At 48.4% G+C, this 21364-nt stretch overlaps 1 protein-coding gene across 4 annotated transcripts in view; it reads left to right on the forward strand.

The window, feature by feature from the left end:
- The first annotated feature begins 2988 nt into the window (after positions 1–2988).
- SATB2 (SATB homeobox 2) overlaps positions 2989–21364 on the forward strand; it is a 137462-nt gene continuing 119086 nt past the window's right edge. The window contains exons 1-2 of one of the 4 annotated variants that reach the window (XM_075093862.1): positions 2989–3244; positions 6832–7050. In XM_075093862.1, the coding sequence (XP_074949963.1) occupies positions 6882–7050 (169 nt within the window). In that variant the 5' untranslated portion in view covers positions 2989–3244; positions 6832–6881. Of the gene's footprint in view, positions 3245–5645; positions 6331–6437; positions 6625–6831; positions 7051–21364 lie in introns of those variants that run through there. The other 3 variants (XM_075093861.1, XM_075093859.1, XM_075093858.1) reach the window with 3 other exon arrangements.

Raw genomic sequence — 21364 nt, forward strand, 5'->3', positions numbered from 1 at the left:
GCGGGCAAACGCAAACCCGCGGCCAGGGGGGCAGCCAGGAGCGGGAGGCGAGTGTGAGGAACAAGGGGACGCTGGAGATGGCAGCGGGGAGCCGGAGGGCGGCCGGGAGACCGGCAGGAGCCCGGCGGCCGCCGGCTTGGCCCCGCACCGGGCGCCCCGAGGTCCCCTCCGCCCTCAGCCGGCCCGGCCCGGCGAGTCCCGCTCCCAGCTCCCGCTTCGGCCGGGTCTGCGCTGCCTCCTGGGCACCGAAACACGGTCTCATAACAGCTCCGGCCGAGTCCTTCCCTTCCCTGTATATGGCTGGCTGCTGGGGTTTCCTCTCTACACTCCGCAGCTTCTCCATGTAACTAACGTTAGCGGCAAAAGACTTATAAATGAAACCAGGGAGGGGAAGCGTGAAGGCGAGGGTAGGGACCGCAGAGATACTGCCGTCCGGAAGCCGTTTAGTCGGAGCTCGGTCGCCATTAAGAAGATTTTGGTTCTGGTTGGGTTTTTTTTGTTTGTTTGTTTGTTTGTTTTCCCCTTTTCCCCTGCCACAGTGAGAAGGAGCGGCGTGGCCCCCAGGGGGCTGGAGGCGGCCGGCAGTGCCCGAGCGGGCAGAGCTGCCTCTGCTCACTCCCGCGGGGCCGAAACACGCTGGGCGGCAGAGCCGGGGGACTCGCCAGGCGCCCCGGCGGCCACCGCGCTCCCTGTCCGGGCAGCCGTCCCCTTGGGATTGGGCTGGCGGCGGGAAAGCACCGGCGTGCGGCTGGGAAACGGCGATGGCACTGTCAGCTGGAGCCCGAGCGCTCCCCTCGACGTGCTGCGGGCGGGGCGGGCTCGTCCCGCCGCTGGGATCAGGGGCGCTTTCCTTTCGTTTGAGCTTCACCTCCTAAACCTGGCGCCGAGCGAGGGACCGCGGTAGTGCGGAGCGGCCCCTACGGCGGCGGGGTTAGACGGCTCGTCCCCGACGGCGAGAGCTTCATGGAGGGGCGGCCGGGCAGAGGCGCTGGGGCAAGGCAGGCTCCCCGGCTGCGCGGGGAGCGCGAAAAAAAGCGCATCCGGGCAGGAGATCAGTCCCCAGGCCCTGCCCACCGCTGGTTTTCCCGTGCCGGCCTCTCTGCCCTTGCCCGGGCCGCGGGCCGGGAGTGCGTCGCTGCCCGTGCCGGAGCCTCGACGGCATGTGGCGGGGCAGCGGGGCGGAGCGGCGCTGCCGGGGCGAGGGCGCAGCGGAGGGCGGTGGGGCCGGCGCAGCCCGCGCCGCGCAGGAAGGGCCCCGCAGGCCCCCGGCAGGTGCTGCTCGTTCTGCCCGGCCGCACCGGAGCGCCGCGGCCGGGAGGGAGCCGTGGCCGCCTCGGGCTGTGCCGGCGCCGGTGCCCACGTGATGGCGCTGTGCGAAGGGGAAGACGCCGGGACGGGTCGGGAGGGTGGTCCGGTCCCGGCCCCGAGGAGCGGTCGCGGACTCGGGACCCGCCGCGATGGCGGCCGCTGGGAAGGAAGCCCGGAGCCCTCGCCTGCGGGAGCCGTCCTGCCCTTCCCAAGCCCGCCTTCACCGGCACCCCGGGGGGGACGCAGGGCCACTCCGCTCCCTTCCCGCCGGCCACTGCACCGTCGCGGTAGCCCCGGGACTCCGCGCTTCGAGGTGGTGCCCGCGGGCGGCAGGCCGGCGCCCCCCGGACCCAGGTGTGCGGCGGCGGCGGCGGCCGGGACCCCCGCGTCGGCCCGGGCCGCAGCGCTCCGGCGTGCCGCGGGGGGCCCAGCCCGGCCGGGTCCCGTGGTGAGGCGGCCCTCCCGCGGGCGCCGTGGCCTCTGGGAGGCACTGAGCGGAACGGGGGAGAGAAGGAGGCGGGAGGAGCGCACGGGAGCCCGGCGGATTCTGTCGGGCACGGCGGCCGGCTCTCGGGCGCAGCTGCGGGGGGTGAGGGTGGCCCCGGCCTCGGCATCGCGGGCGGCGGAGGCGCGGGAGCCCGGGGCATCCCCAGCTGCAGCCCTCCGCCTCTGAAGCCTGCGCAGGCACGGAGCTGCGATGGCTGCCGCGCGTTTTGGCTTTAAAAGCGGTAGTTAATGAAAACCAAACCTTTCCAAGGAGGTGTTTTTCTTCGTTTGTTTTGTTCAAAAATTTTTTGGCAATCAACCACGAGGTAAACTTCAGTAACGGGCAGCGCTGGGGAGCCCGAGCCCACCCGCTCCTGCTCTCACAGGAGTGCAAGAGTACAAAATTCTCGTTCGTCTTAGAAAAAGACGTGGTTATTGTTTTTATTATTAATATTATTATTAGTAATAAATCCGATTCTTTTAATAGGGCGATCGAGGACGGATGGGGGAAAGCGATAGGAAATAATTGCCCTTTTTTTCCAGTGGAAGTAAGGACAACATGTGAAAATAATGCACTGGCGGAAAAAAAAAAATTTGTAATCTCAAACAGAAAGAAAAGTTTTTTATTGGGAAAAATATGTAAAAGAAAAATAAGCGTCGTGTATCATAAAATCTGTCTAAATTAAGTGATGTTTACAAAACAGAAGTTACCAACCAGCAAAATTCACGGGCATTCGGTTCGGTTTCCCCTCAGTTTCACTAACAAGCCCTTTGCTTCCGCGTCGAAATTTTCCAATTTTTATCGCTCCCGATTTCAAAATTAAAAAAGTATTTTCTGTGACCGTTCAGTTTATAAATACAGGACCAAGCACGTATTTGGCGATCCTGGTATTCCAGTGAACGCGCTAATGAGAAACTGGCTGCCCGTGGGGAAAAACCCAAACGCGAGAGAAAGGTGCAGGGGATTCATTGCAAGTAAAGCAATCGCTACATATATATTTAAATGTATTTGATTGTATGCATTATTCAAATGCCCTTCTGACTAGTTTAATAATTTAGAATCGATAGTTTTCCTAAAAACTTTATGAAATATTTACACTTAATAAAATATTAATCGATTAACAAGGCAGTCGTACTCTTATAGGAGCTTTACTAAAGTCCTGTAATCGCGCTGTCGCCACACGTCTCCGCTGTTAAGGAAAGGATCACTGACAAAATGTAAATGAAGGTCTTCAGACGGTGGTGTTTATAAAATAGCTCATTAATGGGCTTGGATTGAATCTCTCCATCCATCCACATCATCAGATATAATAATAGTAACGAATCAGACAGGGAAGATCCTGGCTAAACCATTGGCATTTTTTTTTCCAGAAGTACTGAAGTCCTAAATCACCAATTCTTCTAACTTTCTGGCCATTGATCTGCGGGAATTCGTAGTTCGACATCAAAGGTAAGAAAAAAAAAAACCCAACATTCAATTATTCGATAGCTGGTGGAAAATGTCACCTTGCACGTAGGAGCTGCTGCCGAGCTTTATCAGACTGGGGGGGTGTGTGTGTGTGTGAAGAAAAAGGGAGAAAAGTTAGATGGGGTTATTTAAAAAGAAAATCGGGAGTTCTCCAAACTTTGAGGCTCCTTTCTGAAAGGGACGGCAGGAGACCTGGCGGGCGGCAGCCGCTGCTCCTTCTGCTCCTCCGCAGCCGGCGCGCTGCCGGCACCGGCGCTCGGTGGTGCAGCTCCCGGAGCGCCGGCCCGGGCGGCAGCCCCCGCGCCCCCGGCCTTCCGCTGGCACCCCGCAACTTTTTTGGCTCCCCCAAACTTCAGCCGGCTATGGGACCCGGCTCCCACCCCCGTTCGCGGCTTGCTGTCCCGGGGCGAGGCTGCCACCGCGTCCAGACTTTGGCGGCGGGTCCTTCTGCCCCTTCCAAGGAGGGGAGAGACGCGAGTCCTTCGGCCGAGGCGGGGGAAGCCGCGCTCGGCGCTGCTTTTCGGTGCCGGGCCGGGGGGTGGGATGCGGAGCGAAGCGATTATTGCTCTTACCCTGCTCGGGGATCCGCTGCTTCTCCCGGCACCGCTTCCAAGGGCGGCCCGGAGCCCGTCGCTGCCCCTCGGAGGGAAGGGGGTGGGGGGGGGCAGTGGGGCCGGCGGCGGCCGAGGTCCCGCGGTGGGGGGGAACATGGACCTACCCTTCTCCTCTTCCAAATCCCGGGGCAGCACCGGCGGGGCCCGTCGCACCGGGACGGCTGAGTGCGGGCTCGGGGCTACCGCTGCTACTCACCCCACCATACCCTCTCCCCGGGCGTTTACGGGGCGGACGGACGGAAACCTGCCGTCAGGGGTGCCCGGTGGCGGTGAGGCTCCCGCTGCGACCCGGTCCCGCCGTGCCCCCGGGGATTGGGGGGTGTCTCTCCTCCCCCCAGATAGACCCCCATTTTTTTTTGACCCTCCGGCGCCACCGTAAAAGGCAGAGCTCTTAAGGGGGCACGGCGGGGAGGGCGGCACCCTACGGGGAGCTAGCGGCGGACGGGCGGCGGGGGAGGGGGACGGCGGCGGGCACCGGAGGGATGCCCCCCGTCCCCCCTCCCCCAACGCCCGTCCGCCGCCCGCCCCCCCCCCCCCGTGCCGGAGGGGATTTCCTCGGTCCACCTTAACGGAGGGCTCTTTCCGCCGCCGCCGGGCAGGCGGGGAGGGCTCGGCGGCGCCGGGGCCGCCGGTTCATTCCCCTGCACCCCCCGGTCCGGGCAGGGGGCGCTGCGAGCCCTCGGGGCGCGCCGCCGGGCATGGCCCCGCCGGGGGGGGAAGCACGCGCCCCGCCGCCGGCCCCGGGTGCACCTTGCACCCGAGGGAGAGGCTGCTGTCTGCCGGGCGATCGCCGGCCTCCCCGGGACCGGCGAGGAGCCCGATCCCGCCCCGCTGCGACTTCCCCGCTGGAGCTTTCCCCTCCCCGCTGGCCGCACTTAGCCGGCGCTGTCACACCCTACCCGGAGCTCCGCTATTAAATAATTTAGCAGCGGCGGCAGCAGCAGCGCTTCCCCGCCCGCTTCTCACCTCCTCCCGGCCCCCGTCATCAATTATTCAGGGCCAGCCCGGCAACTGCTTGGAGCCGGGAGCGCAGGAGAGGGTGGCGGGGCCCTACCTGGGGCTGGGCCGGGCCCGCTCGCCTACTCCCGGACGCCCGGAGGAAGCGCGACCGGCCCTCGGGGCGGCAGCCCCCGCCGCGCCGCGAAAAGTTACTGCCGCATCGCCCCGGCGGGGGGAGGTTGCGGAGGGCTCCGGCCGACCCTTAGCTCCCCAGGGCGGGACCGCACCGTCTGCGTCGGACCGACCCGGGTGCCTGGACTGGATGCCGGTGACAGCTTTGCTCCTCCCCGGTCGGTCCGGTCGCCCCAACTCCGGCTTTCCCTCTATCCACACACTCTCCCCCCCCCACCCGCCGCCTTCCCCCGGCTCCTCCTCTCCTTCCCCCTCGGCCCTCCCCCAGCCCGACTGCCCCCGTCCTTGCGCCCTTCTGCCCTGGGTCCCTCCTGTCACCACCGCCTCGTCCTGCCGCGCTCCCCCTTTCCCACCCAGCCCACCCTCCTCTCTCCTGTCCCTCCCTCCGTGGGGCACGGCGCCCGCTCTTCGTGTACGCGATGTATTATTTATTTATCGGTGTTTAATTTCCTGCCAGGTGGGTCTCTGCCTCCCAGCCCTGCGCGCAGCGGGGCCGGCCGGGGCCGGGAGGAGGTGGGCTGCTGCGCGCCCGATCCCGAGATAGCACCGAGACTTGATTTTTGCGGGGGGGCGGGGAGGGGGAGGGGTGTCGGAGGCGAGGAGGGGTGGCGATGTTTGGGATGCACAGCCCTGGGACGGGAACGCCGCGCAGACAGACAGGCAGACACACACACAGGCGCGCACACACACACCAAACCCGAAACCAAGGACAACCCCAAAAAGGACTCACTCTGCCTCGATGACTCAACGCAACTAATAACCGTTTCTCCGCTCTCTGTGGCGAGTCCCTCCTGCCGCTGCTGTCGCTGGCAGAGGAGGGAGCAATTGAAAGTGACACACCGGGGGCCGCCGCCGCTTCCCCGCGCCGCCAGGCATCCGCCGCCGCCGCCGCCGAGCCCGGGAGAGCGGCGCTCCCTCCTCTTCTCCTCCCCCCCCGTCTCCCCCCGGTATTGATTTTCTCTGCTGAAGGTGTGAGAAGTCGGCTCCCTCTCCCCTCTCCCCCGCGCCGCAGCCGGCGGCCCCGCGGCTCCCCGCCCCCTCGCCCCGACCTCCCCGCTCCGCTCCGCTCCGCTCGCCGCCCGGGACCCTCCGGGAAGGGGGGCTCTGGTCCCTGCCACCCCGCGCAGCGCGGGCAGCCGCCCCGGCCCCGCCGCCTCGGCACCCCCGGAGGAGGGCAAGGAGGGGGCTAGGGGTGGGGGGAAGGAGTCGAAGGGAAGAAAGCGGCGTGAGAGGAGGAAACAAGAAAACTTTCCACCCTGGATTCTCTACTTCTGATCCATGGACAGAGCCCAACTCAGCCAACTTACAGACAGGCTATAAGCAGTAAGTACGGCGGCAGCTCCCGGGAGCCGCTCGCTAGAGGCTTCCTCGCCGGCAGCCGGCTGCTCCGCGGCTGCACAGCTGGCCGGCGCGGGGGGGCCGTGCCAGCGGGGCCGCCCGGGCTGGCAGCCGCTTTCCCGCGGCCCCCGGGGGCGGGCCGGGGCTGAGGCCGGACGCGGGGCGTAGCACCTGGCTGCGGCGGGCGGTCGGGCTCCCTGTCGGCCTGCCTGCCCGGCGCGATGGGGACCGGGACGCAGCGATGTCAGCCCCCGCCGGCGGCAGGTTGGGGCCGGGCGGGTAAGGCGAGCGGGTCGGGCTGGGACTGAACCGCTCGCTTTTAGCGGGGCCGCATCGCGCCCGGCCGGCGCTCGCTGGGCTTCGCCGGGCTGAGCTGCCCGGGGGACGCGCTGCGGGGACCCGAGCGGGCGGGCGAGTGGGGCCCGGTGGCGGGCGGCGGCGCGGCGCCGGCGGCCGTTGAAGCGCCCCTTGTTTCTCTCGCCCTAGGTCCGTGCTCCTTCTACTGCGACCTGCCAGCGGGAGCCGCGTCTCCGAGCATGGAGCGGAGGAGTGAGAGCCCCTGCCTGCGGGACAGCCCCGACAGAGGCAGCGGCAGCCCCGATGTCAAAGGGCCCCCCCCCGGGAAGGTGGCCAGGCTGGAGCAGAACGGCAGCCCCATGGGCACCCGCGGGAGGCCCAACGGCGCCGTCACCAAGCCCGTGGGAGGTAACCGTGCGGCCGCGCTCACGGTGGCACCCCCGGCCCGGCCCGGCCCGGCCCGGCTCGGCTCGGCGGCCTCGCTGGCCGGGGCGCGCAGGGCGGCGTGCCCGGGCTGGCGTTCGGCGGGCGGGTCGGCACCCTGCGCGGAGGTGCCGGCAGGTTGGCGGGGCAGCTGGCGGGCTGCCGCCCTCTTTCCCTGGAAAGTGTTTAGGTGCTCGACACCGCGGCGGTGTTAGGGGCCGTGGAAGGACTTCTAACGAGGGCTGCGGCGCGCAGAACTCGCGCCTTAGAAGGCCTCCTTCCGAAAGAGGCCACCTCTAGGCCTGGGCTCTAGCTAGGCGGCTCACAAAAGGCCAGGCCTAACCCTGCTGGAGGGTAACGGGGGTAGAGCAGGGCCCTGCACTCAGCGCTTTCTGCCTGAGAACTGACGGATCGCCGCCGGGGCAGCCCGCGGGCATCCCCGTGCCTCGCCGGCGGCTCCCGGAGGGCACGGCGGCGGCCGGGGGGCCTGGGCAGCGCCGGCAAAGAGGGCATCGCCTCCAGGTCAGGGACGCGCAGACCGGTGGCATCCACGGATGCGGGTGGCGTGAGTGAGGCGTGTGACACCCACCGTCACGGCTCTGAAAACGGGCGCTCCGGGGTGGAAAAAATGGCAGCGTTTATGTTTGCATTTAGGGTTTCGCGTTTTTTTCCCTTTCTGTAAATAGCGTTTTGTAGCAGTTCTTGTAAAAGAGGACAGGGCAAAACACATGCAAGATTCAGCTCCTTCAGCAAAATTATTGAGCGTTAGGTCTACAGCATTCTTGCAATTTTTTAGAGTACTTTAACTTCCATACTTACTTCACTGCCTAGTTCCTGGTCAGTTTTGTGTTCGGAGCATGTTTAAGTGACACGCGTGATTGCTTCTTTTCCCCTTCCAAGCAGCTAAACTTTCCAGTCACTTCTCCTAAATGTCCTCTTTTTCATCTTAACTCTGATGCTGTCACATGTAACACAGTGCAGGCTTGTGTTAGGAAAAATATATTTAAAAATCTTGAAATTAGCCTGATGTTGCAAGCAGAATAACGCAGGGCAGGCCACACGTAACTTTACCTTTTTAAAAAAAAATCCCTCTGTATTTGTGTTTTTAAAACCTGCAGAGTGGTAACACACAAATGGAGATGTTTATACACAAAGGGTTTGTGTAAATGACATTTCAAGAGATACTTTGATACGGTCGTCACATGACTCTCTATTACGTGAGGTTTATTTAGCGATTTTACCATTAGATGCTTGTTTTAGACCTCTTTGGCTCAATAGGCTTCCTAATTGCTGAAGTTTGCTAAGGGGCTGCAGATTTTATTTTACTTTAAAAACGTAGGATTCATTTATATACCTAATGAAGGGTAAGAGATCTCACCAGTTTTTTATGTTTCTTGGATGACTGTGTCTTTTTTTAAACCTCTTCATGATCTTCTCGTGTATGGAAAAAGAAGAAACAGCTTTGCAGTGAAAGACTTGTGGTACTATTCCACTTACAAATTGGTGGAGAAGTAATTTGTTAAACAATTTAAAAAATGAACGAGTTAACTTTATTAAAAAGTAATATATGTAGTTTTGGATGCATTTCTTGAGACTGAGTCATTGTAGCTGCTTGATTTTGAAGAGAATGTTAGAACTGGGGCTAAAATCTTTTTCCTTGGGGCATTTACAGAAATATACTTTAAAGGAATGCTTTTAAATGTTTTTGAATATATATATGTTGCTTTCTAATTGCAGCTGTGTTAGCCAAGAGAAATCCACCGGCTTTTGTAGTTATATCGGTGGTACAGCTTGAATCTGGCCTGTGAAGTTATAGCAGATTTCTTCCACTTAAAACAAAGACTCGCGTTTCTGAAAGCAAACTTTTAAGAGGCTACATTTTCATTCATTATTCTTCAGCTCATTTATAAAGTTGGTGTAGACTGGAGTGTAAAAGTGTGGGGGAATAGGAGATGCAGGAGTAATTTTTTTTTTCTTTTGCTTAGCTGGTGTTCTTTAAACATTCTCAATCTCTTTGGTTTTAGGCTATTCATAATAAAGTTTGTTCATTACTCCTCATTGATACTGAGAGCAAGAAGAAGATTATTCTTGTCTGAATACTTACCTAGGTTCTATAATACTCAATACTAAATTAGTTAAGGCAGATTTTTTTAATAAGATAATGGTGCTGTTTAAAATTGATTTCATTTTTTTTCCTCCTGGAAATGCTCTCAAGATAAATCAACGGAGCTAATTTCCAGATATTTTCTCCTCTGTTCTTTTTCAAGTTTGGTCTTCAAGGACCCGTGTGACCAAGCGATCTTCTGAATGCAGATCGCGCCGTTTTGGTTATTTCTGGATATGTGTATCTTTGCAGTGATCGCTGCGGTGTCAGTAATTTTTTCAGCTGAGTTGTGAAATGCAGCTGTAGACGTTCTCGGAAAGGCTAACTCTTAATATACTGGCAGATTGGTATAAAACTTCTCCTCAAATAAATATTAATAAAGGCTTTTTAAAGTATTGTTCCTAGTGTTTGATAAAAAGGAAACTACTGAAAGTTGTAGTGAAATGGCATCTAAGGCTTCAGTTGTCAGTCTTTCAGTTTATTCTTATTACTTAAAACTATATATAATATCTTACATTTATTCTTATTTTTCAAGATTTAAAAAGCACTAATATTTATTCAATGTGAACTTCATTTGGGGAAAAAAAAAAAAGAAATTTTTCCAGTTTACTGGAAACTAGAGACTAAGAGTCTAGTTACTCTCCAGAGACTAGAGGCTAATAGTTTTGATAATTTTTTTTTTCTCTAAAGTATATCTAAAGGTTTTAAAAGCAAAGACAGATGCTAGCAATTCTTTTTTTCATCTCCTTTTGGGCCTTAGATATGCAAATGCTGAAATTCTTTCCTACTTGTCAAGTGGCTTTTTGGTGTAATAATATCTGTTTCTGAACTTAATCCCTGCGAACAGAGCTTAAATAAGCTCTCAACTAACTGGTGCTATGATGAGACTGATGACCTTTGGTAACAAGTTTTATAATCGTAGTGTTTGCTACAATTATTTTTCCAGTGACTTCCCTGAGAAGTAGAGAAATATTACAGTGCTGTAGGTGTTTTTAGCTTTCTCTCTAGATTTATGAGTGAAAAAGTGTTTTAAACTAAGCTTTTGTAGTGAAGACAGAAAATCAGTCATTCTTATGGGAAATTTTGCCTTACGACTCACCTTTTTTTATTATTTTTTAATTCCTAACCTGAATGTACTTAATTCAAAGGGCCATTACAGCAGCTGTAATAAACTAGTGAAGGTCACTAAAAAGATAAATGGGGTCTTAAAGGTTGTGTTTAATAGGAGATTTAAAAGTTTCAGTACTGTTTACGATGTTGTTAGCGTCAGTCCGGTGTGTTAGAGTCCAATTTTGGTTTGCCTGACTAACTTAGTGCTTTCTAAAATGTTTCAGCAGTTATCTAACCAGTCTGTTTTAAAACCTGTATGTAATAAAGCACAAGTGCTCAGATGTTCAGGGGAGGCAGGTTTTATAAAGGTCCCTGGGAAAAAAAGGCTAATATTGCTTTAAAAAACATATGAAGCCTGGGAGAGAGTTTAGAGCAAGCAAGAGCACTATGGTGTTGACAGCTTTATATCCCTGTTGGGTAACATTCACTTACTAGAATTGGCGTCTCCTCTCAGTTAGTAATTCACTCCATAAGGATTAAAAAAAAAAAAGGATGATTAATGGCTAGGAAACTTATATTTACAAAATTGTTGATTGCAATTCATGAACCTGTTTGTGTATGAGCGGATGTGCATATATATATATGTGCTGATTTTGAAGAGCATAGAAAATAAGCATCCAAAGCCTCTGAAGGCAACTTAAAAGGCCAGCGTGCAGAATAAGCTGTTTTGAAGTTTGGATTTGCTGAAATAGAAACATAAAACCAAAATACAGCGAAGACACACATTCAAATTTAGAGCAGGAAATGATTGCAAAGAACTGGCTGGTTAGATTAGTTTGATGCAGTCTGATAGTAATATGTTCTTATTCATTTAGCTGTTAAAACATGTGATTTAGTTTAGAGAATAGTAATGGAGGAGAAAACTTTCAGACAATTCAAATTAATTGTGTGATCGGGATGTTAATCTGTAGCTCTGGTTACCATGCTCGTACAAAGTCGGATGTACCAGAAACGTGGATGCATTGACTCTTCGGAGTACTGCTGCTAATTGCTGTAGGTCCCATAAAGCTATGAAGCGTCATGGTCTTGTCGTCTTAGGTGTAGTTAGAAATCTTTTCTAATACACCTCTGGGGTGACAGAAATGCTGACCGAGGATGGTTAAAGAGCCGTTTGTCAAAATCTGTTCTAAATATTTGTGCAGAATCGTCATAGGGTTTGTGCTTCCTTTTACATCTTTTGTAAAAGATTTAAAGTACTTCAGTGAAGAGAAAATCCATTTCTGTGCAGATGGAAGAGTACAGCCTGATCAAATTTGCTCCTCTGTTCTAAACGGTTAGTTAACGTTAAACTCTGAATGGCATCCTGAACGGAGTAAGGAAGCAGTTTCACTTGCCCTTATGAATTGAGTAAAGTGAAAGGTTAAGTTTTAGATAGTCTTCCTGCCTAGATCCTAGATAAAGAATATCTTCATGCTGCCTGAAAGAAGTATGTAGCTATTTGAAAGAATTAATTGCATTGAGATACAGAAGCATGAAAGACACAAATCCTTGTTAGGTCAGGAACCAGCAGTATGTGAATATATTTTTTGTCTGTTGCAGAACAGTTGGAAAATGTTGCCTTGTACTCTGACCTAATTCATTAGGGATAATGAGGAAATGTAAATTCTTGAATTTTACGCATTTCTGATACATAATGAGGAATTTAACAGGAGCAGTAAGAAAAGAAGAACAGGAATAGTAAGAAAAGCAAGACAGTGATTTTTTTTATGACCATTCATGGCTAAAAATGAGTTACCAGTCTTCTTGCTGATTTCCACCCTCACCCCCCTTTTCCAATCAGATTATGTCATGTAAATAGAATAAACAGAGCAGTCACTCCTGGAGGGTCATGTAGTGTATCAGCTGGATTTTTGCTGAGGTAGAAAAATAGTCTTTCTTTATGTGTTTTCAGTACTTGGTCTGTTATTAAAATAAAGACACAGTTGGTTAAAATATATGTGCAATTGAACATACGCATTAAACAGAATATAGGGTATCCACCCATTCGGTGACCTAGGCGTAATTTGATGTTTAGAGTAATTTTGGAACTCTAAGTTGCATCTACAGAAAGCCACTGACAATTTTGAATTCAAGATATAAGATTAGCTTTAGTAAGATTTTATTTTTTCCCGCAACAGTTCCTAAGCATTTTGAGTCATCTCCCCGCTTCCTCCCCACCACATAGCCATGACCACGTTAGTTAACTAGATGCTATTATTCTCATCGTGAACCGAAGGGAAGAAAAAGAAACCATCATCTGGGAAAAAGTCAAATGTTAATTCTTCCCCCAGCTTTATAAATTGGGTCCTGCCTTTTCTTAGTTTCACTGGGATAAAACAGAAGTTTTACTGTCAGCTATTCATAGGGCGTTTGTTTGAAAACTCCTGTTAATGTGATTCTGTCAGGGACTCCTCAGAATTTTTTTTATGTCTGAAGAAGATGGTAAAATCATATTGAAAACTATAAAGATGCCAGTGAGGTAACTTATTTTCAAGAAATAAAATAGCGGCATATTTCTCACTCAGAATTTAGATGAAGGATTCAGATATTGAAGGAGGAAAAACAGTATTAAACTTCTATTGTTACGAATAAACACTTAAAGGTGAGGTCTAAAGATTCTTTTCCTAAATACTTAATTTTTGGGAGTCTTTATATTCTATTTAAATTATTCTACTGTACTGTAGAAAAAACCTGGCACAATATAATTGTAATCAAATCATCATTTCAGCAGACAGCTAAGTCATTTAAAATTTCTTGTTTGTAGCACGGACTTTCAGGTGGTATCAATTACTTTAAAATACCTTTAAAAGTATTTGAGTGTAATAGTCTTCATAGAGATTCTAGTCTGAATATTTATTATTGCAGTTACTTTCCATTACTGGTGTTCTCCTTAAAGCTGTCTCTGTGGAATGGGGAAGAAAAGGGCCACAACTGTGGCTTGGAGCTTGAGTAAAATACTTGGACCAGTAAGATTTTTGTCACTCGCATTGACACAGGAGATGATAATACAGTATGGCACCTATGATGATGTAAAATGAAGACAGTTTTACTGCAGTCATGTATTTATATTCGCCAAACAGCTGTGTAACCTGTTTAGGAAAATTCTTATTTTTGTGATTGAGCAGTCCCCAACCTGCTTTTAAATCTTATTTTTAAACTTTTCAAAATAGCTGAAAATCTGAAAAGTTAGGAAGATTTTATTTCGAATCCCAAATTGCAAGGCGTAGATAAGTTAGGCCTTTAATTACCATCCCTCATGATAATTTAGTTAAATTAGTAACTACTGCCGTGTTTTAGGATTAAAGGCCCAGTTTTTCAAGGTATAAGGTATTACCAAGTCCCTTTGATTGATACAATGGGGGCTTGTTCGAGATAACCTGTGCCTGATCCAGCCTCTGTAACTACCGAACGAGCGTGCTCTCCTTTTGAAGCTCAAAGTGGTTTTGAAACCAGCCTGCTGTGCTGAACAAGGAACCGATCCCCTTTCTAGCTTTGAAAAAATTGTCTTGTGGTAATTGGTTCCTACTGTACCAAACGTCCTGGGTCAGATGCATTGGTCCCCATGATGACATGTGTCATTAACGCAGATGTAAGAAATAGTCACAGCAGACAAAAGGCAGCTGAGCATTTGATGGCTTTTGAGAAATGTTTTCTAGCCTCTAGCCATACTAAAAAAAAAATTGCCCTCCAACAAGCTTTGTATTTGTTGCACAACACTCAGCGGCGAGGTCTCTGCTGTAGGGTTACATACAAATGAGTTTACATTGATCAGTGGTACGAAAGACAGTAAATACGCTTTGCCGTTTAATTTGAGGGGAATTGTTAGCCCCTCTAGATGAGGTTCTTGTGGCCATTCACAAAGTGTTGACTGCTTTAATGCATGATACGTTCTCAGCCAGCAAGTCATGTTGTCCATCTTGTTGCAGTTCTGTAGTTAGGAACTTTTTTCCCAGAGTTCCTGCGCTTTGTACAAAAGCATGTATTGCAGCTGTTGTGTGTACTTTGTCTCCGTCTTCGTTTGCATTGATCCAGGTATTAGGAAGGGAAAAATACTCCATTTTATATTTCCAATTTTATTTCCTTTATTTCAGAGAACTTTAAAAAAAACCCTAAACTAGTATTTTAAGGTTGTGGGGTGTTGTGGTTTTTTTTTGTTTTGTTTTGTTTTTGTTTTGTTTGGTTGTTTTTTTTTTTTTTTTTTTTTAAATACCTGTACTAGCTCTGCTGGTATCCCCTGAAGATATCTACAAATATACCAAGATGTCAGCATTTGTCTATTAGCAATTCAGGGCTGCTGACGCTGTGAAATGTTGATAGACAATGTTTGAAAGGTGGGTTGTTTGTTTTTTTTTAAATTTAAAATTGTCGTTCTTACTCTGATTTTTAAATACATGAACATTGATGTTGCCAGTGCCTGAGGACTTACGTAAAACCTCCTTCCAGGAGGCATTTCTACTTAGAATATGGCTACGCAAATAATTTACAGGATTGCTTAAAAGATGGAGTGTGAGTCCTGCATTGTGAGTATCCTAAGCCAGATGCTAGGGCAGAGATCTTGCGTCTGAACTCAAGATATATTTTACATTTCCTGGCAAATGCTGAATCATTATTGGTGTTACATGCAGCAGTGTTAGGAAAAAGAGAGGATTGTTGTTATTTGTATGAAGGGAACAAAAACAACTTGAAGAAAAGAGGCAGGTAGCTCTGTTACGAGTTTAAGCATAGGACTTGTTTTCTAAATAGAAAATTACCTGGCTAATAGTAAAAATTGTCCGTCATTTTGCTGTAACCGATGTCCTTGTATCAGACAACATGCAATAGTAAACGGTCTGAGCACAACTGTACCTTGTTAGTAGCAATGTCAGCAAGGTAAAAAGGATTAATAAAAATAACTTGTCAGACTATATTTTATATGAAGCTGAGGCATCTCTTGAGATAACCATACGCCCACTGCATTTTCAGAGTGCAGTAGAAATGTCTCCCACTTAAATGTGCTCCCTCCTTATTTTTTCCCCAAAGACACACGCTGAGATGAAAAGACACTCTATTGACAGTAAACCTTTTCAAAAGTACTAAATCTGGCAAGAAGTGTCGGGAAGGGAATTTCTTGTATCAAACCCCATGATTTGTATTGCTGCATACAGCCACAAGGTTACTTTCTCTCTGTGTGTCTCAGATGTTCTATTTCTATAATGTTGAGAAGTGGCTGGATTAGTCTGTCTTTACTTGTGTGTCACTGACACTTCACTCTCTTGAAGTTGCTGACTTTGTCTGCATTTGGACGGAAACTTCAGATAAGTGAAGAGACTCGCATAGAAGTATTTACCATCATGATAATCTAAACTCACAGAGAGTGTTTTGTCATAAATTTAGCCGACAGGCATATATTGGAAATGAAGCATGTCATTTTCAAAACTATAACCAGACTATTTTTCGAGAGTAATATAAATTCATATTTTGAGCATATTTTGGTTTATATGCATTTCCATTATTTATATATTAAAATTAGATGTGCACAGTTTCCAGCCTTATTATTTCAAATGGTTATTAAGAAATGTAGTTATAAATTATGAGTTATACAATACTTTGGAGTAAAAGGTGATTTTCATAATGTCTTTTCCCAACTTACAAATAACTTTTTTGCCATAATACAAACATGCTAGCGGAGCAACATGATAGATGTCTCTCTAAGTGTCGTAGTAAAAGAAAATGACTTGTATTCTGAGGCTGTGGATAGTTTATGTTGTTTTGGACCCATTTCCCAAGCAGTGATCGAAAACAGATTACAATAACAATTATACAGTCAGAAGATGCAATATCCATTTCTGTTTTAATTGAGTGAAAGAATAATAAAAACATCATTAAGAAAAATGAGATGGACCTGTCATACACTCTACCAATTTTTAGACTTGGAGAAAATGCAGAGTAACAGAAGTATGGACTTTTTTCTTTTATTTCTCCCTTTTTTTTAAGTCAAGTTAGTTGTTCAAGCTCTAAGTCCGGATGGTAGACTTCATATGGGCTGCTATGAGCAAGTACGCAGTAAGCAGGTGTACTGCTTGACAGTAAAGCTCAAGTTATGCATCATCTGAGTGTCTGGGTTTGGCTTAATGATGAATGTAATGTTTCTGTCATTGGTTTGAGCCTTCCTGATTATATTAATATGATCACAGTGTCATGCTGACCTACCAAATAGATGAGCTCAGAGAATGCCATGGACAGGTAGAAAGCAGTGAAAAGGACTTCTTTCTTCTTCAAAATAAAAAGCTGTGCTACTTCATGGTTTTTTTCAATTTTTTTTGCCTCTCCAAACCTGTGGACATGTATGCCAGTAAGAGTACTCAGTCTCTTAAGCCATTGCTACCTGGGACTGACTCTTCTGTAACCCTTTGGCTACCTTGCCATCTCAGTCTTCTGATTAAAACCCCGTAGCTAAAAAGGCCCTGTGCTGGGTCAATACTCCAGCTGTGCTCTTCTGAAAAGGGACCTAATTGTAGTCAAAGGCCTGAGGCTGAGGGAACCTGGCTTTCCATTTTCTCCCAGTCTGAGTCCTAGAGCTGTAAGCGGAAGTGTCCTTTCTGCCATACCGTACGTGGAAAGAGAGATCCTCTCTACGGTAGCTTTGGCTCTAGTCATGTACCACACAGCTTTATAAATCAACATTTGGAATGGCATCCGGAAGTGAACTGGGAGCCAGTTCAGCCTTTGGAGAGCAGATGTAATCTGCTTTCTTTGGCTAACACCTCTAGGCGAGCACATGCATTTGCACTAGCAGAAGTATCTGATTCTCTAATGTAGCTCTGTGTACGTGATGTTGCAGCAATTCAGCCTGTTGAGCCCCAAAAGCATGGATTGCTGACTCTTAACAAGTGAATCCATGCATAGCAGATCAGCCTGTAGGTAGGTCCTTTCCACTCTTCCCCAAATCTTGCTGTCTAAACAGTGTACTGTGCATACCTGAGAAGGAGGATGTACCTGTTAACTTTTGTTCCTCGACCTCGTGACTTCTTTGATAAAGATGTGGGAGTTCCTAAAATCTGTTAAATTAATGTGACCTGCTGGCTGACAAACGTAAATGTTCTAAAAGAATAACGCTCAGATGGGTAGTTGTCATATGTGTGATCTCATCTTTGTGTAAATGTGGAGTGCTTTCCCCACAGTTCTTGATCTTCTGTCTTTGAAAAAGGAGGAATAGGAGAGAACGCCACTCAGAAGTTGCTGTCTCTCTGCAGGAGCATGGGGTGTGGAAGATTGGAGTTGTAAGTGAAGGCCAAGCCCCAGATGCCGGTTCCTGACCCATAATGGGCAGTGAGTGCAGGCTGTGTGAGACTCTTTGCCTATTGACTGTTGAAAAGTGAGACAGAGGGGGAAGTTAACTGCTTTCTAGAGGACAGAGTGATGGAGCAGCTCTTACTTTTTCTTGGTTGTGGTTGTCTCCTCGTCTCCTCTATTAATTTTCCCGCTGAAGATCTGATGAAGATTTTTGTGGTCTCCTTATACCAGAAAAGTACCATCTAGTAATGATGTTGCCGTAGCAGTAGCTGAACCCTTGCTGAAAGCATAGCAGGATGAAGGTCTCCATCAGTAACTATTGAGTTTGATGACATTTATTCTGAGACAGTGTTTAATGTGGCTTGTCCTATTGCGTGCATACTTGTAACTTTTGCCTGTAACCAGTTCTGCCATATCTGTTGATATTGTCACTTAGAAATGAGGTTTTCTAATGCTGCCAGTATCTAAAAGACATGAGGGAAGGAGGCAATGATTACAACGAATGACAGATCCATTCAGCTTGTCTTACAGCTGCAGCCTGCAATGGGCTTGAAGACAGAGATGTAGGTGCAGTAGTTACATTAGACTCTCTGTCAGTTGTTTATCTGGTAATATGAGGGGGGGTGATACGATTTCTTTTTCTTGCCAGGGAGTGGTTCACAGAGGAATGGACACAAAGGAGAAAAGAGCTTGCTGGTGGGTCCCAGTGGAGATCCCAAAACAGGCCTAAGTGTGGTACGCAGCTCCTCTCCAGAAATAAAACCTCAAACCAGCTCTGAAAGCTTTTCTGTTGCATTCCAGGGGGCTTATCCCAGTACCAGGAGACTAGTTAATAGAACCTTCATTAAAATGCTTTTGCTAGAAGATGTTACATAATATGGTGGCATCTGCTAGCACCACTGAACTTAAGGACTTATTAGTGGTTCCAGTTTTCAGGGTTTAAAAATGTTGGTCATTAAAATTAATTCTGGGTGTAACTTGGCGTAGGGCGTCTTAGCCCCTTAGGCGAATTTTGTTACGTAGTTGAGAGAAAAACAACAGAAAGCCGTCCCCCAAACCAAACACACACCACCACCTCCCGCCCCGAACACTAAACTTGTTTTTAAGTTACAGAAACCAAAACCTAAAACTTATAGGAAATTAATGGCTTAAGATGATTTTTTTTTTAAATGTCAGTTTAATTTAAAAGTGTTTCCTTCACTGGTTTTGAGTAAAACGAGTATATTTTCCATTAGTTCATATTATAAAGTACTGCTGTGGGGTATTTTTTCTTCTTTTTAACTGGGAAACATGTTGAAACAACTGAGCTGTTTTCTTCAAGAAAAATATAGCTATAATGTCTTCACCTTTGCCTTTCAGTGTCAATGGTTGGACTCAATGATCTTAAGTGTCTTTTCCATCTGAAATGATTCTATGATTCTGTTCTATGAATTGGAAAGCCTGCCTGTGGTTCTGGCAGAACGCATGGTGCTGGTACTGCCACGGGCATTCCTGCACGTCTCAGGGGGGCTGGCTGGCAGGGGAAGCTGAGCTTTCCTCTAGAACAACAGGGACAGCTGTTTGTGCCTTCTTCTGACTCAGGCTCCCATAAAACCATATTTTGAGGTCTCGATTATCATCACTGTCACTTTTCACTCATTTGGGTGGAGAGCTTTATTCTCCTGCTCAGTTGCTTGTGCCTCCTGGCTTCCACGTGCAAGGCTGTGCCTGGGCTAACCGGGTGGCACAAAGCCCCAGCAGCTGCTCCCTTTCTTGCCCTTTGAACCCAATCAGTGTGACATTCAAAGTTTGGGTTGAGTTAATGCAACTAGTTTAGCAAAGGGGGTTAGTTACCAGCAGCTGGTCCTTTGACTAACAAAAGGCCTCATCTCCTGTAAGTAATGCTTCTGTCCCAGACATGGAGCAGGAGAGGCTGCACCAGAGGTAAATGTTTCGTATCCCTCTGAATTTCTCATTTCTTGTTCGTCTCGGCACATGCTCTGAATACAGCTTTTTTATACCCTTTTTTGAGAAACTCAAGTATTATCAAATCAAGTTATGAGTTCCATAATATGTTTCTGTGGTGGGTTGGTGGCCTGGAATATTTTGTGTTAAACAGTAAAGCTGTTATTTCAGCTAGGAGAAGGATTCTTTGGCTAGTTCCGCTGTCAGAAGCAGGGGACATCTGCACAGGCGTTAGTGACTTATTTATAAGATTTCCTGAGATCTGGGATAGTTGTGATGGTTGGGAGACTGAAGCCACAGAAAGGACTGGAAGCTGAAGAAGGATGTAAATAATATCTTGTGGTTTGCATTCACCATTGGCTAAAATATAATATGTAGAAATGCATTTCCTGCCTACAGATTTATTGAATATGTAAAGCCAGAAAAAATAACTGAGGAGGAGGAGGAAAAAGATATTGTCCTTAGTTTTACTTCCTCTGGCGCTCCTAAGAAGAAAAATTCTACAACGTAAAGTTATTTAACATGATTTTGTTTCTTTGGCAAACGTATTAAAATCATCTGTGGACTGAGCTCTTCTTCAGCAAGTTGCATCCTGGAACAAATTATTTGCAATGGGCTTATAAATCCATGAAGAGTAGGAGTTTAACAGCATCACATTACTGGTTTTATGCAAAAAAATCAGGTATCTCACATTTTGTCTGAAACACATTGGAGAGCAGAGGATTAGCAGAAAGTAAGATCCTTGTTTTTAAACAAAACCTTTTGCTGTAATGAGGAGCTTGATGCTTTTGTTTTACATAGGATTGTACAGTTGCAACAATGCTGATATCGTCTCTTGTATTTGACATAGAGATTTCCCACTGGCCGCGTGTCAGTGTGCACACACAGCTTTCTGCATGTGGTTCCGAGTGGTTAGTGACAAACAACTGCAAAGTCATTCCTCCTGTCCCCATTAAAAAAGATTTACAGTGGAAGAATTCTCAGCCTCATAATGAGACTGTTGTAAGCTGGTGCTTGATATGTAAAAGGGTGAAACACAGTCCATTTACCCAAACCAAGCATTTATTGTAAATAAGTTAAGTGCCAACAGCTTATATTCTGTCCAATTTAATTATATTTATAATTTATGGGGTAGCTTGAAAGTGAGCTTTAATGGACATGACTAACGATTGCTGAAGTGTGTGAGCTCTGTCTCTTCCACCTCATCACTGAATTGCACAGCCATGGGCTGAACCTGGGATCTGCTTCAAGCCTGATCCTTCTTGAGTGCGAATAGTCATGTATGTGTGGCACTGTGGAGATGGTACAGTTGTGCATGTTCAGCCTGTCATTGCGTATCCTCTATGTGCAGCCCTCAACTGGACTCTGCAGGATTTTCTGGCGAAGATCTCGCATCACCACCAGCTACAGCTACACTGTGATTTAGATAAAGGTGGTGTCAAGATCAGAACAAACCCCTGTTTTTTCAATTTCTATTTGGTGTCCTTCCTCTCAGAAAAAACCGTTTTGGAATGCAGTTGATCTTTTCTCATTATGAATTTCTCTCCTGTCATATGTGAACTTTAAGGTCCTTCCCAACCTAAATGATTATGTGATTCTGTGTTTGTTCAGCTAGTTGCATCTTGAACAGAAGCCTCCTGATTGTTAGTATACACACTAGGTTTTCATTTCCAGTCACTTCAAGATTCGCAGCTTACACCATTTCGAAGAAGTGGCACGCTGAAGCTTTGAAGCGTCACTTTTTTTTTTTTTCTTTTCTTTTTTCCCTTGCTGGTAGCGTTAAGTTTTTCAGAATAGAAATTACAGATTCATGTTGCACTAGGATGTAGGATGGCCACCTTTGGTGCAGAAATTCAGGTATTTCTGAATAACTGAAAGCTGTCAAACTTA

The sequence above is a fragment of the Phalacrocorax aristotelis genome, chromosome 5, assembly GCF_949628215.1.
Source record: "Phalacrocorax aristotelis chromosome 5, bGulAri2.1, whole genome shotgun sequence".
NCBI lineage: Eukaryota > Metazoa > Chordata > Aves > Suliformes > Phalacrocoracidae > Phalacrocorax > Phalacrocorax aristotelis.